Genomic DNA, 16,746 nt, shown 5'->3' with positions numbered 1-16,746 from the left:
CCTATTATAATCTCAATTGTAATTCCTTATAATATTACAATCCAAATACTTTAATCCCTTTTCCTGTCCTCCTCATGGTCCAGGAAGTTTATAATTGTAATCCCATTGAAATGTTACTGGAATCCCAGCAAGTTAATTCCAATCTACCCACCTGTAATGCAGCTCACAGCAAGAAGACACTAAGACATTCAAAGTGACAGGCAGCCAAGGAGTCCTGAGTCCAGTCCAGATAAGAATACACAGAACAAAAGCCCTGATCCAAGGCCTCACCCAGGATTTATTATCTCATGAAGAAGGGAATGGTTTGAGGATGAGTGGCGGTGACAATGACAGGAATTACAGGAGCAATGCGAGCTGAGCTGGCCCGGTGGAGAGACAGCACTTCTGCAAAATGCAGGGAGAAGGGTATGCAGAAAGATCAATCTTCACAACTCAACTGGGGTAGCATTTGAATGATTTAGGATGCTGTTGCTTCAGTTTTTGATAAGTAAACTGTTGTGCCCTAGGAAGTCATAGCGTCTTGTCTTGAAACTCAAACCCAGTTGACATTCCTGGAGCTATGTGGCTCTGCCATCTGCTGTACTCAATCACTTATAGGGAACACCATACAAGGAAACAGGAAGCTATTGGCTGGCTTCAGGGATTACATACCAGCACCTCAGCTAGCCTTATTTGTATTGCTTAGAGCCAATCATGGAAGAAGGAAATTGCTTAATCAGTTCTGTGCATATCATTACATGGGATAGAGCTTGGTTTAACCAATGTGGAGATGATTATATCCACTATTACAGTTTCATACTGAGTAGTTTCACTGCCCCAAAAATCTTCTCTTCTATGCCTGAGTATCCCTTCCAGATCCCAAACCCTGACAACCACTGATATTTTTGTTGTCAACATAGTTTTACCTTTTCTAGAATGTCTTATAGTCAGATTGGCTCTTTTTTCGCTTTCTGATATGCAGTAAAGGCTTCTCCGTGTCTTGTCCTGACTTGACAGCTCATTTGGTTTTAGTGGCTATTGATCTTTTATCATTTATAATAGATAACATACTTTTCTTTCTTTTGTCAGAAATATTTTCTTCCTGATTTGTGGGGTTTTTTTGTTTTTTGTTTTGCCAGGGATCTAACTCACAACCTCAAGTTTGCCAAGCAGGCACTTATTCTGCTGAGCTAAACCCCCGACCCTGTTTTCTCATTATCTTTTTTCTTCTAGAATACCCTTTCTCCTCTCTACATCACCATGAGTACTTTCTACTTCTATCTAAATGTGATCTTAATCCACAATGCTGTCCCGCTGTGCAGCTGGAGTCTCTCTCTTCCTTGCTCAGTGGGATTTTGTAGATGGATAGCTCTTTTACTACTGCAAATGCCCTGAGATCTACATTTCGGCCCCTCTATCATGTTTCCCCTACACTGTATTCAAAGATCAAGTTAGAGCAAACTCCAAAACACAGACATAAATTGCTTGCTGAATTGCAATCCAGTCATGGACCACATGTGACAATTACAGTAAATAATAATTGAATATATGACAGGGTTCCATAAGACTATATCACCTAGTTAGGTGGTAGCCTTATTGGTGTAGGTACACTCTATGATGTTTGCACAATGACAAAACTGCCTAATGATACATTTCTCAAAAGGTATCCTTGTCCTTCAGTACTTTAAGTTCTCTTTCTTTATCTTCTGCTACTCAGGGACATTAATAATATAAAGAAGTATGTTTCACATTCTGCATTACCTACACAGAGTAACAACTTTAAGTGTTAAGTGAAAGTAACATTAAGCAATCTAGAATAAATAATGGGAGTGTTGTTTGTTTTTCCCTCAGTACTGAGACTGAACGCAGGGCCTCTCCCAAGCTACGCAAGTACTCTAGCTAAACTACTTCCCCAGCTGTTATGGCTTGTATCTAGATGTCACCAAAAGCCTCACGCATAGGTGGGGCTTCTGGGAGTTGAGGGACCATAAGGTAATACGGGAATATTTCATTGGTTGGTTAGCATGGTTCTGGATGTGAGTGACAGGTTCACTGAAGAAGGAAGTCCCACCCTCAGGGTGTGTGGCACCAACAATAGACTTGGAGCCTGGTGGAATAAAAAGCGAAAGAAGGAGGCTTGCCGCTTCCTTCCTGCCATGCCATGGACCATTTCTCCTCTGTGATCCTCCTCTGCCACCCCATCCTACCTTGGACCCAGCTGACTGTGGACTGAAACCTCTACACACTGTGAGCTAAAATAAACCTTTCCTCCTTTAATTTGTAGGTGCTGGGTATTTAGTCTCAGCAATGAGAAAGTAACTAAGATATCAGCCTCCACTACCCCAACATATACTTCTAGCTCTGATGCTTTCATAGGGAATAGTGGCACTTCCGAAATAACAATGACTCACCTTCATTGTACTTGTTTTTTAAGGTCTCAATTCTCAAGTGATACCTTCCACTTGCAGAATTGACAGAAACATTCTGCTTAAACTAAGTAAAATGAGCATGGTTATGACTCGTTTTATACCCCCAATTCCATCACTCTGCAAAGCGAAGGCAAGAGGAATGCAAATTCCAGCCAATCCCAGGCAACTTTGGGACTTAGTGAAACCCTGTCTCGAAATAATAATAAAAAACAAAAATTTAAGGGCTGGGATGTAGCTAGGAGCAAACAAAGTAAGAAAGGTTGAATGAAGTTCTGCAGAAGCTTCTGCCTACAATGTGGGTGTCTATGAAACAAAAACCAAAGGTGAGCAGATCACAAAAATCATCAGTGTTCTTAGATCTTTTGGAGACCTGATGCAGCAGGACAGTCAGATAGTCTGAACTTCAAGGATGGACAGATACCTGTCAGGAGTAGGAAGACACACAGTCTGTTTCACAGACACCAAGAAGAAATGTGGGCTACTACAAGTAGGTCAGAGAACATCAACTAAAACATTAAAGAATTATTAAGGGCCAATATGATCAAATAAAACTCTGGAAGCCCAAGACATGAAGACATAGCTTTGTGTATACTCCTGGGTTTTCTAAAATGTCCACTGGGTGTTGGTGAGAAAGACAGCCAGGGTGGGGATTCTATAGAGCCTACCTTGGTTAGGAGGGAGGCAGGAAGAATGCACTCAAGAAAATTATAAAACTTTGCCCCATTACTCAGGCCATTTCCTTCCTAGGGAAAGACCTACTCCACAGAAAGAGGCCAGAAAACCACACCTTTCCAGATAAAAACCCACACACCTGACACCAGGTAAGGAAGACCTCTCCCCAAGAAAAGGACAAGATTCAGTCATAAGTCTACAAATCTACACCAACACTATTAAACCCTGTTGCCGAAGAAAGGGCAGCAACTCTCTCTCCAAGACAGCCATAGATACAAGTCAGAGGGAAGAGGAGTGAGAATGCTAAAAAAGGAGTCAATACTTCAGTAGGCGCACACCACCTACTGAAGACTGCTACTGAATTAGAACAAGAACCTCTCCATCTGTCCACCACTAGCAAGAAGCTGGTGGTGACCAGTAGCTGGGGCTGGGTAAGGGAAGGGCCCAGAAGGAGCCTTGCCTCTACTGCTCAGGTATAGGGTACAGCTACAAACTAAGGGTATCCACAAATACTTCAGAAAAATTCTTCAGCCCCATCCTAAAGTATATGGTAACAATAGAGTATGTGGCTCTAAGTGTGTCTGAAGGGACTTACTCAAAATAAAAGACCCACCCATAGTGTGATTTGCACCAACCAACAGGCTCCTATTGGAATGGAATAAAAGGGAAACGAAGAAAGAAAGCTTGTTTCTCTGGAGGCGCTCCAATCTTCACCTTTACGTTGGTGGTCAGCTCCCAGTTTTCAGCATGGATCCTTTAGCCTCCTGGGTACCGACTCCCACAGGACACTTCAATGTGCTCCACACTTTCGACCTTTGAGTGGATTCTTCGGATCTCCACGGTGCAGACCTTTCTTTGGCACTCTTTCACACAAGACACAGTGGGCTGCCAGCCACAGTGCTGGGATTATAGGCATGTGATACCATGCCCAGCTCCAAATGCTATTTTAAAGTAATATATGTCCCATAGCCTGGCATGGTGGCACACGCCTTTAATCCCAGCACTCGGAGGCAGAAGCAGGAGGATTGCTGCCACAGTGAGGCCCGCCTAGCTACAACATAATGAATTCAAAGCCAGTCTGGGCTACATAGCGAGACACCGTTTCAAAAATTAATAAAATGAAATATATCCCAAACACATTTATACAGGAAAAAAAAACGACTCATTTTTCTGGAATACGATTTAACTCGACATTCTGTATTTGCTAACTCTGGCAACTCTACAGAGAGCTATTGTGAGAATCAAATGAGGCTGGCACTGCAAGACGTCGCCCAGTGTTCTGCATAATAAGAGCTCAGTGGTGGCTAGCGCGGTTTAACCCCAGTCCCAGCTCCTCATTCATTACTTGTCCCTTTCTTTTCTCCCAATTTTTAAATAAATCATCTGCACTAGCTGCTCTTCATCCTAAGTACCACACTAACTCCAAGGAAGTGAAGTGGCAGTAAGCCAGCACCCCAATATTATCTCAGAACTTCCAAAAGCAGTAAACTTGTAACTCTCAAGGCCCCGCCCAGGGGGCGGTTCTTGGCGTGTAAATAAGACGTCATCAACAGGCTGCGCACCGCCCCGGAGACTGACGGGATTGTGGCGGTCCTCTCTCACTGCTCAGAGGCTACTGCTGCCCCGCCGACGCTCTCAAAATGGCGACCTCTCTGGGTTCCAACACCTACAACAGGCAGAACTGGGAGGATGCGGTGAGTGTGCCCGCTGGAGGAGGACGGCAGGAAGCAGCAAAGCCGAGCCTTCTGCGAGCGGGCTGCACCAGGGCTATGGCATGGCCGAGGGAACTCCAGGAAGGAACCGGCGCTGCGGCCTACCTTGGCGGGAGCAGGAAGCAGGGGGGCAGCCTTCCTGCGGCTCGGAGAGAGGGGCTTAGCCAGGGTCCAGTCTGTTGCCCATCCCTGTCCCCACCAACCTTTTACAGCCGATTCCCCACCCTCACGCACACCGCATGCCGGAAGTGCAGACAGCGCCCCCTCCCGCGACCCGGCCTGTGCAGGACCTCGGATCCCTGCTCTACCTTGTTCCCTACTCGCGCGCCCCGCCACTATCCCCATGAGTTTGAGTGGGTTGTGTGGGTCTTCGGAGCGTGGTCCTCAACTGGATTTCCCATTTTCACCAGGATTTCCCGATTCTATGCCAGACATGTCTTGGCGAAAACCCATATATCCGAATGGTGAGTGTTCGCATGTACCAGGAGTCATTGTTCATGTTCTGTCAATATTGTGGGTGACATGCAGGTGCTGTTAAGCGTTTCTCTTAGCCACAGAAGAAATGATACTCTTACTAACCTAAACAGTGGAACGATTTACAAAGGACTGCCATGCTTATTCTAGCTTTAGAAATTCAGGAATAATCTCATATTGTAAGAATACTAACAGCTGACGTTTGTTGACAGTCTACTTGGGAGGTAGGTCTGTTGACCAGAGGATGAGAGAGTTTATTTCCTTATCTCAAGGAACGAGTGAGGCTAGGATTTAAATTCAGATATTCTGACTCCAGGGACCTCAGCAAATGAGGAAAACCAGGATTTGACTGGTTCCAGACTCCTAATCATGGACCTTTCAACCACTGCACCTTATAGTCTGTAGTATAAAGTGCCTCTAATCCTTATAATAACAATGCAAGGAGAAAATACTGCCAACCTGTTAGATGTCAGAAGTGTGTTACATGGTCAGATGGTCTTACAATGTCAAGGAATGAAGTTGCAAACCAAAGGAGGAAGTTTAGAGAGTTATATCGGAAATAAAGAGAAGAATAGCTCCTGGGTTTCCAGGAAGGGTCCCAAGTGAGTAGCCACACAAGCTCTTCATCAGGGTAATTTATACAGCGAAATCACTACATGTGTCAAACTGCAGTCAACCTAGTAGACTGCATGTATAGTCACTTCACTAGTAATTGATGCAGTAGGGAAACGAGTCACATAGCAAGGGACTATGGAAAGAAGAGATGGATTTGTGGAAAGGGATGGGTTCAGATGTTCTGGTCACCCATCTATGTGTCTTGATTCCTTTCTGGGCTCATAAGGTGGTGCTAATTACAGTGTAATTTCAAGTTGCTGTTTACCTCTAGAAAAGCTTGCAGGCCTAGCCATTTTGTCTGTATCTTGAGGCCTGGCTCTCTTCAGGTTTGCTTCCAACCACAATTCTGATGTCTTCATCTTTTGTTCTGACTTCCTTAAGGGCCCAATCCCTCTCTGACTGCATGTTAATTTCTGTCTAATGCAGCTGTGGATAATAAGGGTAAAATAATAGTTAACAGTAATTGGTTAGAGTCTTACTATTATTATCAGCTTCAGAGATGTTGGTATGCTGGTATGTTTAAGATGTTTGAACAGCTGATGGGAACAGAATGTTTGCTGGATACAAGATTTGAGCACAGAATGAGTCTAGAGTATTTACTACCTGACCAAACTTTGTAAAGGAACTGACCATGGCTGCATCCTTCTTGATTTGGCAATTGTGGAAAAAATTTTAGCTCTTGGGAGTGAACAGTGAAGCTAAGACCTGTGGCTCAAGAAGGACACTTACCTGGTATTGACTCTTGAGAGACTGAAATTCATGATATGTTAGATTGTATCTCCTAGAAATAAAAAGGACTAAGGTGTGATATTGAGATATATATATATATATATATATATATATATATATGGCTTTCTATGATGAATGTATTCAGTATGCATTGCAAACATGTAGTAAAATATATATATAAAAAAAGAATGTATCACCAGGTGTGATGGTGCACACCTGTAATCCTAGCACTTAGAAGGCTGAGGCAGAAGGATTGCTGTGAATTCAAAGCCAGCCTGGGCTACATAGAGAATTCAAGACCAGCCTGAATTACAGAGGAAGACCCTGTCAAAAAGAAGAGAGTATCTCATAGCCCATCCTTAACTCCTTAGTTTTGTTTTCACTAATTAGGGTGCCGAGGATTCCCAGGCACATTTTTTGAGTTGTATTTAAGGGAAGCATAAACATCTGGGTCTTTGTCTTTGTGTAATTGTAGTTCTTTTTTTATTTTTTCTCCTTCAGACCAAAGAAAAGTATGGGAAAGAATGCAAGGTAAGTAGTTTACTAAGAAGTTATGATTACTCCCCTACCCCTTTTCTTTAGCAAACTAGCCTTCAACTTACTGAACTTTGAGAGCCTCCAATAAAAATCAATGCTGTACACCTTTCATCACTGATGTATTTGTTGACTGGTAACTATCATAGGAAATAAGAAAATGACCCCTCTAATGCAGAAGCTAATACTTAATAACCCAGGGTCCATGAATTGACCTTGAAGATTTGTTCCTGTACAAAGTGATGTGTCATCATGCATGTGAGCATTTTAGCTGAGGACAAGGTCATAGCTCTCATGTCTCAAAGAATTATTTGATGTTCCCCACTCGCCCATCTTAAGAGATGAGCGAGGATCTGATTATTAATGTGCTTACCCGTAGACTGGAAAAACTTTAACTTTGTAAATATTTTCACTTTTGTACTGTGCAAGTTTTTCAATTACTGGGTTGAAACATCAGATGGCATTTAGACTAGGTGATTCCTAAGGGCTCTTCTAAACCCTAGATTAAGGAATTGTTTCTTAAATATCCTACTATTACTAGACCGCCTGGTTTGATTATCCAGGTCAGAACATTAACACATCTGTCTTGTGTTCAGATCTGTGCCAGGCCATTCACAGTGTTTCGCTGGTGTCCTGGGGTCCGCATGCGCTTCAAGAAGACTGAAGTGTGCCAAACCTGCAGTAAATTGAAGAATGTCTGTCAGACCTGCCTCTTAGACCTAGAGTATGGTACGTCTGCCATGTCTAATAGATCTGAAGGCGTACTAGTGCCCACTTCCGTCTCTGCTTCTGATTCCACTGCCAGGAAAACAATCGTAATTAGACCTAGGCCACTCTAAAAGCATCTTGAACAACAGTAGGAACTTAGGGAACAGTTGGGAAACAACCACACCTAGCCTCTTCCTCTGTAGTCAAGGTGAGGTAAAAGGCATTTATCCTATGATAAGTAATTTCTTGGCCTTGTGCTTTTTTTTTTTTTTTTTTTTTTTTTGTCTTTTTCCTTTTTATCGGTACCGGGGATTGAACTCACGACTGCCTGCTTGCAAGGCAGGCGCTTATGCCGCTGAGCTAAATCTCCAGCCCCCTTTATTCTTGATCTAAACTTTTTTTTTCCTCCACAGTCCCAACCAGAAACTCATAGACTAATTATTTATTGGGTTTTTTGTTTGTTTGTATTATGTTTTCTTTGGTTTTGTTTTGGTACCAGGGATCAAACTCATGACCTAGCGCTTGCCAGGCAGGCACTTACGCCACTGAGCTAAATCCCCAGGCCCCATACATTGGGTTTTGTTTCAGCTGTGTTGTTTTTTTGTTGTTGTTATTGTTTTGGTTTGGTTTGGATTTTTGAGACAGGGTGCCACTATGTAGTTTTGGCTGATATTCAACTCACGTGTAGCTAAGGCTGACCTTAGAACCACAGCAATCCTCCTGCCCCAGCCTCTCTTGTGCTAGAATTATAGGTGTGTATCGCCATTTCAAATGTTTTGTTAGGACCAAAATGTATTTTGGAATTTTTTTTTTAACTTTCTCTCTCTCTTTTTGAGAAAAGTAAGTTAGCAACAAAAATTTCTATATAATAACAATATACACTTTCCTTTTTCATTTCATTTAACTTGCTAAAGTTACTCTACTGATCAGACTGTTATTATTTATATGTTAGAAGAATTCTGGTCCTAGTGTACAGTGATCTTTATGTGACTTTGACTAGCCATAAGTTCTCTAGGACCAACTTAGAAATAAAGTTTTATGTTTATTTTAAATTGTGTTATAGTAGATGCTAGCTACATTATTTTGACTATAACTCAGTGTTTTTCTTTCTTTTTTTTTTTTGGTCTTTTTGAGGCAGAGTCTCACTATTTAATTCAGGCCAGCCTTGAGCTCATTTTACAGCTCAGCTTGATTTCAAACTTGCAACTATCCTCCTGCCTCAGCCTCCTGAGTGGTGGGATTACAGGAGTGTGCCACCACGCCCAGCAACACAGTGTTTTTCATTTAAAAGGTTTTCTAAAACCTGTGTTCAAAGGATGTGATAGCATATACCTTTAATCCCTGCACTCTGGAAGCTGAAGCAGGAAGATTGCCACAATAGTTGGACTACATAGCAAGACTCTGTCTCTAAAAAACAGTGCCCTTCATGAGATTTCACAATAGCCCAGTAATTTGTGTAATTTCTTAGAATGCTATGTAGCAGTATTGTGCTGATAGTACTGAAGAGTTTGAATAATGATGTAATAACATCTCAGGTACCAAGTAGAACAGAGAAAGAAAGGGTGCTGCTGTATTCTGTGCGTGTATCTAGTTGTGGATGTGTCTTCATATGTGTACATCTGAGATTTTCATCGATTTCTTTGCAATAGGCCTGCCCATCCAGGTTCGAGATGCAGGACTGTCTTTTAAAGATGACATGCCAAAATCAGATGTCAATAAAGAGTACTATACACAGAATATGGAGAGAGAGGTATGCTAGCAGGTGGTTTGGTTTTGTTTTGTGTTATGCTTGAGGTGCTGGGGATTGAGATCTGGGTCCTTGAGATCCATGTCTTTGTGTATTTGACAATCCTGATGAACTGACTATAAATTTGTTATCCCATGTAGATTTCTAACTCTGATGGAACACGGCCAGTTGGCATGCTGGGGAAAGCCACGTCCACCAGTGACATGCTGCTTAAACTGGCCCGGACCACACCCTACTACAAAAGGAATCGGCCCCACATTTGTTCGTTCTGGGTGAAAGGAGAGTGTAAGAGAGGAGAGGAATGTCCGTACAGGCAAGCGCTGGGCCACAGTTTCAGTATTGGCTTTTGAATATGATTAGTTGCATAAAAAATGGAACATGCTAGCTATAACTATTTGTGACTTATAATCCAGGGCTTTTGCCGTTAGCATAATGTTTCATGTCTTAGGACTGGTAACTTTATAATAGCTTGATTAAATTGAAGTTTTTACTTATGACTATGTCAGAGAAAACTAAATTGCTATGCCAGGTAAGATAAGTGGCTGATCCTAAAAATTTCTGTCTGAAAAGTCAGCTCAAAGTGTCCTGTAAATAGCTTGATTCTCAGTATGTACTCAAAGTCAGAATAAGAGCAAACTTTTTTTTCTTTTAATGGTTTTTTTGAGACAGAGTCTTGCTGTGTATTTCAGGCTGACCTTGAACTCACTGTGTATCTCAGGCTGGCATAGAACTCATGGAGATCCACCTATCTTAACCTCCTGCATGCTGGGATTACAGGCCTGGCTCTAAAGATTCTAAACACAGACTCTGAAGACTGTGTTTCAGTTAAGACTGCCAGGCATCTGAGTTAGGAATTCTTAACCTGGCTTGGGGAACCCCACTCCACAAAAAAATAATATATGCTTTTTTTAGGGTGGGGTCTAAATAACTGGGCATGGTGGTGTATGCCTGTAATCCCAGCACTTGGAAGGTCACCATGATTTCAAACTCAGTCTAAGCTACATAGTGAGACCTTGTCTCAAAAAAGTTTTTTTTTTAAATGGCTCGTTAGGGGGTGGTAGCACACACCTGTAACTCTACCACATAGAAGGCTGAAGCAGGAAGATCGTAGTAAGTCCAAAGCCAGCCTGAACTACATAGTGAGAACCTAACTCTAAAAAAGCATTGATTCAGGAATAACCTTTTGTTTAGGGGTGGATCATGCCAGAAGTATTTCTTTATGAGTGAAGTTGCAGCCATTAATGGCCATATAAATGGATTCTAGGAGGTGAGAATTCTGTGATACAATCAGTCCCTTGGTATTAGCTCTATTTTTGGTAATTATGTTTTGGTATGGCATGGTTTCCAATTTAAAGAACATTTCCGGATGCATATTTGGGATTTTACTATATAGCTTCTGTTGGCAGATAACATTTCCCCCTTTGTTTCATCTGTATGCGTTCTTCCTTCATAGACATGAGAAGCCTACAGATCCAGATGATCCCCTTGCTGATCAGAACATTAAAGACCGGTATTATGGAATCAATGACCCTGTAGCAGATAAGCTTCTAAAGCGAGCTTCCACAATGCCTCGTCTAGACCCCCCCGAGGATAAGACTATCACCACGCTGTATGTTGGTGGTCTAGGAGATACCATCACTGAGACAGACCTCAGGTTTGTGAGTGTAATTTTAAGAACTTTTTGCTTTTGAAATAATTCATTTGCAAAAATAAAGGCAAGCATGATAATTTACATAAAGTACATGTTTCTTCAGCTCCTCTGTAGTTATTATCCTGCTGACTCAAATGTTCATAGAATTGGCCTTTCTGATGCCAGAGAAGTAATGTTCACAAGGAGTGCATACCCATATGGTAATGCTTACAGGGGAACTAATAGCCAACGAGACTCTGAAGACTGGCCTATAACCAAGTATGATTAAGTATGTAGAGGAGGGGCAGCTTTGTGATTCTAAAACTCGTAGTTTAAACTGTTGGCTTTTTTTTTTTTTTTTTTTTTTTTTGGTATTGGAAATCAAACTCAGGACTTTGCACTTGCTAGGCAGATGCTTGTGCCACTGAGCTACACCCTTAGCCCAAACTGTTGGCTTTTAAAAACAGGTTGATATGTGCTAAGTTTGTATTATTTTTGGCTTGTATTATGCTTGACTAGATGAAACATCTGGGCAGATAGGCATGGAATTGCCTCTTCCAAAGACTGAAAAAAAGCCCTGTAAGTTTATACTCTGCCTTTGGTAGACTGTCTCCATTAAACGGTATCTAAGTGAGATAGATGTCCCCCAGGAGTCCTCAGACTAGAGAGTAAGTTAGTCTTTCTTGTTCTGTTTTGATTTTTTTTTCAAGCTGAAACTTTTTTTTTTTTTTGTCTTTCTCCTTTTTTATCAGTACCGGGGATCGAACTCACCACCACACACTTGCAAGGCAGGTGCTTATATCACTGAGCTAAATCCCCAGCCCCTAAGCTGAAACATTTTTAAACATTCTTGGTTTCTGTGTCATAAGAGCTAGTTTGCCAAAACCACATTTACGTGTTAGGGCGTAGTGTCCTTAAGGAACCTGTTAGAGCCCTCATCTTCCGTGGGAACACTCCTGAGACGAGTGCTTATTCTCCCGGCTCTGTCAGCAGCAGCACATCAGGGCATGATATGGAGGGCAGTACTGTAAGTGGTCAGGCACATCACTAGGGGCCCATCTGTCCTGTCACCACTGGTCAGAGTTCATTATCCACGTCCAGTCCCTGGGGCAGGTCTGTGTCGTAAACCCACCTTTCTCTGCCTGTGTCTCCTCAGAAACCATTTCTACCAGTTTGGAGAGATCCGGACGATCACTGTTGTACAGAGGCAGCAGTGCGCTTTCATCCAGTTTGCCACAAGGCAAGCTGCAGAAGTGGCTGCTGAGAAGTCCTTTAATAAGTTGATTGTCAATGGCCGCAGACTTAATGTGAAATGGGGAAGGTAAGAATAAGACTTTAAAAATACCTTTTTTTTTTTTTTTTTTCCGGTCTTTTTGAGACAGGGTCTTGCTATGCAGGTCAGGCTGCCCTTTAACTCACTTTGTAGCCCAGGCTGGCCTAAAACTTGCAGCAGTCCTCCTACTTTAGTCTCCCGAATGCTGGGATTACAAGCATGTACCACCATGCTCGGCTTAAAATATCTTCATTAAGATTTTTACGAAACTCATTTTCTGGCGATTAGTAAGTTCTTGCTAGACAGGCTTGACTCCATAGGCTACTTAGTAAAAAACATTGGCTGGCATTTGATTTCTGTGAACATGATTCAGAGTTTTGCTGTAATAATGTGCCTCTGTGAAGATCCATGTTTTTAGCCCACTATTACAGGCCAAGTATAACGCCCAGGCGTAAAAGTTGCATTTAGGGTTTGCAGTGGAATGAGACCTAGATTCTGCCCTCAGTTGGTTGTCTGGGGGAGATGATGAAACAGAATAGCTATTTTTTAAGCTTGAAGGTTATGATTATATAAGTGAGACACAGGTAATTGCATAAGAGAAGCATAGGCAAAATGCCCTAAATTTAAAGTTTAAAGGGGGAACATGCCAGACATAGTAGTGCACACCTATGATCCCAGCACTTGGGAGGCTGAGGCAGGAGGATCACCGTGAGTTGAAGGCCAGCCTATACTACCTGGCGAGAAAATGAGAGGGGCATTTTTTCTAGTTTGGAACTAGGTAGGATCTGATTAATAGTATCAGGTCCCTTTATGAAGTCCTCCTGACATGCTAAACCCTGCTACATAGATAAATGTTGCCTCTTCTAGTATTTATAATAGTCCTAGCAAGTTTCAAACCTAGATCTTTCTGCATTCATGGCAAGGAGTAAAGGATTCCCCCTTTTGATGGAGGAATATGACAAGCAGGGCTTTGAGTCAGGGTGGAATGAAATGTTGATATCTGCATGCGTGGGTGTCTCTCAGGTCCCAAGCAGCCAGGGGTAAAGAAAAAGAGAAGGATGGAACCACAGACTCCGGGATCAAGCTAGAGCCTGTTCCTGGGCTGCCAGGAGGTGAGTGCAGACTTCCCGCTACCTCAGAAGCTGTCTGTCCTGATGGCTGTGTTAGAAGAGACCCACATGTGGTGCACGTGGCCACAGCAGGCTGTTTGTGTCTTGAGTTCACCATCGCTACTTGGAGGATTTAAAGATGGCAGAAACGACATCACCAGTTGTCTTTCCTTCTGAGTGCTACTTTCTCTCCTCCAGCTCTTCCACCTCCTCCAGCAGCAGAAGAGGAAGCCTCTGCCAACTACTTCAACCTGCCCCCAAGCGGTCCTCCTGCAGTGGTGAACATTGCCCTGCCCCCGCCCCCTGGGATTGCCCCGCCCCCACCCCCAGGTAAGGATCCTGTTGTTCCTTAAAGTCCTACAGTTCACCATACGGTCTAAAGCAACTGAGTCCCCTGTGTTTGCCCTGTAGACATCTACAAGTGAAGCTGATAGGTTGAGATTCCCGCCATGTCATTTTTTCCCCAACCTCCCAAGGAGAAAAAAACCACCGATTTTCTAAAGAGCTAAGTATGAGAATAAGCAGGGTACAAGTATTGGGTTACAGTGATCTGCCATCAGTTTGTCCCTTTTCCTAAACTAAAGCCTAAACTAATAGTACCATAGAGCACTATTGTTCAAAGCATGGATGGTGGGCAGATGTCATTTCACAAAGTGTTAATTACTTGTCTACAACAAGATACAGAGCTTGTGCCAGGATATAAATCTCTGAATCACTTACTTCATTAGAAAGTCTTATTACAAGACAAATTGATAAATCAGCAGGGTGCGCGGTTGCATAATTGACTTAATTTTGGCCCAAGTTTGTTGTCTTGTCAGTGGCCAGTAATAAATAGTTCAGGGATCTCCTCTTTGTGCAGCACTGCCCTAGAGTGTGTCAGTGAACAGCCGGGGAGCCGGTTCTCCTTGGTAGAGAGCCAGATGCCTTCCATTCTCATATCGAGCACTGAGGTTAATGTTGGCAGGGTCTTACCATAGGCCTAATCTCTTCCTCATCGTCCTGAGTGAATTCCATCTGGTAGGATTTGGTATATTCAATGCACAGCAGATGCTCAGATGATGTCTGGTAGATATGCTGAGTCCTATGGAGTATTCTGGACTGACAGGAAAGATTTCAATACCCAGGAAATAACTACAGATAGACAGATGGACATTCCTAAGTAAGTGGTCTGACATTACTTGACATGTCAGCTTTAATTGATGTGTACATGATTTTGATTTTAGCAAGGCTCTGGGTTTGAAAGGCTGTTAGGGGAACTTCAAGCCTAACAGATGTGTTCTGTCCTATGCACAGGTTTTGGGCCACACATGTTCCATCCAATGGGACCACCCCCTCCTTTTATGAGGGCTCCAGGACCAATTCACTACCCTTCTCAGGATCCTCAGCGGATGGGAGCGCATGCCGGAAAACACAGCAGCCCCTAGCACATTATCACTACTCTGGAGCTCTGTGGAAGGAAGAGCGCTTTAAAATCCCAGTACATGAATATTGGAATAAATACAGTTTTCCTGCTTTTGTAGTTTCCACGGTAGCTGAATGTGTTCAGATGTGAGCAGTTGGAAAATGACAGCCATGCTTCCTTAATGTATTCAGAGGATCACTGGACCTCAAATAAGCTGCCATGAGCACAGCTGAGCACAGCTGGCTACTTTATAACGTTACTAAGAAACCCAATGTCCATTTCCCTCAGACTTGTACAGGGACAAGCAGATGAGTCAACTGGCGTATCCAACAGAGTTGCCATCCCAATTATATGTTCATTTTGTACCTTTTCTGGTGAGGGGCAAAAATAGGCCTGCAGTAAAAAACCTTTTGACCATTTTTATTACTATTTGGTATTTTCTTTTTTATCATCTAAAAAAATTAGTACTAATCATTGTAGTGGCATAAGTGTGATTTAAGGATCTAACTCTTTTGAAGTCACACCCTCAGAGAGACGAGCAGAAACCAATACCCAGCACAGCCCCAATTTTTTTTTCTCAACTATTACAGGAATCTGATAGTTTTATTTCTTTCCACCATCAAAAGAAAAAAAGACACAAGTAAAAATTATTTTTTTCCCATCAATCAGATGGAAATACAAATCTTATGGAGCTGTGTATCATTGAAGAAACCTAGTGTCTGGGATGAAATTATTTTGAACAACTTCTATAAAACACTTTAACAAACTGAGAAAAAAAGCTTCGGAGTATGTTTGAATGGAAGACCTGTGACGTACAGCTGCAACTCTGATCTTCAGCATTCACCTTTGTGTGTCTTCAACGTCTCATTGTAATCCCCTGCTTCTGGGCAGGGCACTATTTGGTCTTAGAATGTTTGGATATAACTGAACTGTAGATGTAAGGGAACTTTGATGTGTTGTATTGTTTTTAATTAAAACGGGTCAGTTTTCCAAAAGTTGTTGGCTTCTAGATCTCTGTATTCTTCGTTTTTGGTAGCTGAATTTCAGCTCAGTGGACGTTAGAAACAAATTACATATAAGCAAATTTTCAAAATCCTGGTTTAGACTTTCATAATCATTCCATGATGGTGAAAAGGTTCTAGCATCTTTAGTACTCAAATTTGATTGTGAGACTGAGATCAGAGTATACTTAGTACAGAGCCTGGCATGTGGTGGTGGATAATTATAGCTTTAAAAGTCTCTCACAGGCCAGGGATTTAGCTCAGCTTAAGCGCATGCCTGGCAAGCCCAAGTTATGAGTTTGGTCCCTGGTACCCCCCAAAAAAGTCTTTCGCTGGTGCACATACTCTGTTTATTTTTGAGACAGAGTTTTGCTATGTAGTGCAGGCTGGCCTTGAACTCATTTATGTAGCCCAGGCTGGTCTCAAACAGTGATCCTCCTGCCTCAGCCTCCTGAATGCTAGAATTACAGATGTATACCATCATGCCCGGCTTGAGCACACTCTCAAATCTCACATTTAGTCCAGGCTGAGCTCTGCACTATGTAACTCAGGCTGGCCTTGAACATGCGGCAATCTTCCTTGGCCTCCAGACTGCTGAGATTACAGGTGTGCCCCATTTGCAAGTGGCCAGGAGGCTGAGGTAGAATTGACAGTTTAAGCCTGGAGACTGGAGACTTTGTCTCAAAAAAAGAAAAAAAGCCTTATACAGCTCACTTTAAAAAGATACAGGCA

The 16,746-nt window shown here is 42.5% G+C and overlaps 1 protein-coding gene across 1 annotated transcript; it reads left to right on the top strand.

The window, feature by feature from the left end:
* Positions 1–4,620: 4,620 nt before the first annotated feature.
* On the top strand, positions 4,621–16,008 carry Rbm22 (RNA binding motif protein 22). Its single transcript, XM_003477358.5, has 11 exons — positions 4,621–4,774; positions 5,203–5,256; positions 7,112–7,141; positions 7,741–7,873; positions 9,502–9,602; positions 9,740–9,912; positions 11,053–11,253; positions 12,386–12,550; positions 13,526–13,614; positions 13,810–13,941; positions 14,905–16,008. The coding sequence occupies exons 1-11, from the start codon at positions 4,721–4,723 to the stop codon at positions 15,033–15,035; spliced, it is 1,263 nt and encodes a 420-aa protein (XP_003477406.1). The 5' UTR covers positions 4,621–4,720; the 3' UTR covers positions 15,036–16,008.
* Positions 16,009–16,746: the final 738 nt, after the last annotated feature.

This window comes from Cavia porcellus, unplaced genomic scaffold (genome assembly GCF_034190915.1).
Source record: "Cavia porcellus strain 051 isolate PalLab524CR breed Dunkin Hartley unplaced genomic scaffold, mCavPor4.1 scaffold_21, whole genome shotgun sequence".
Taxonomy (NCBI): domain Eukaryota; kingdom Metazoa; phylum Chordata; class Mammalia; order Rodentia; family Caviidae; genus Cavia; species Cavia porcellus.
This window is presented reverse-complemented; position numbering and strand designations above follow the sequence as displayed.

Excerpts from the sequence above, each read along its gene's own strand:
- Rbm22 (XM_003477358.5), top strand. The coding sequence starts at position 4,721 with ATGGCGACCTCTCTGGGTTCCAACACCTACAACAGGCAGAACTGGGAG. Across the intron at positions 9,603-9,739 it reads CACAGAATATGGAGAGAGAG|ATTTCTAACTCTGATGGAAC; the intron begins GTATGCTAGCAG and ends TATCCCATGTAG. Across the intron at positions 12,551-13,525 it reads CTTAATGTGAAATGGGGAAG|GTCCCAAGCAGCCAGGGGTA; the intron begins GTAAGAATAAGA and ends GGTGTCTCTCAG.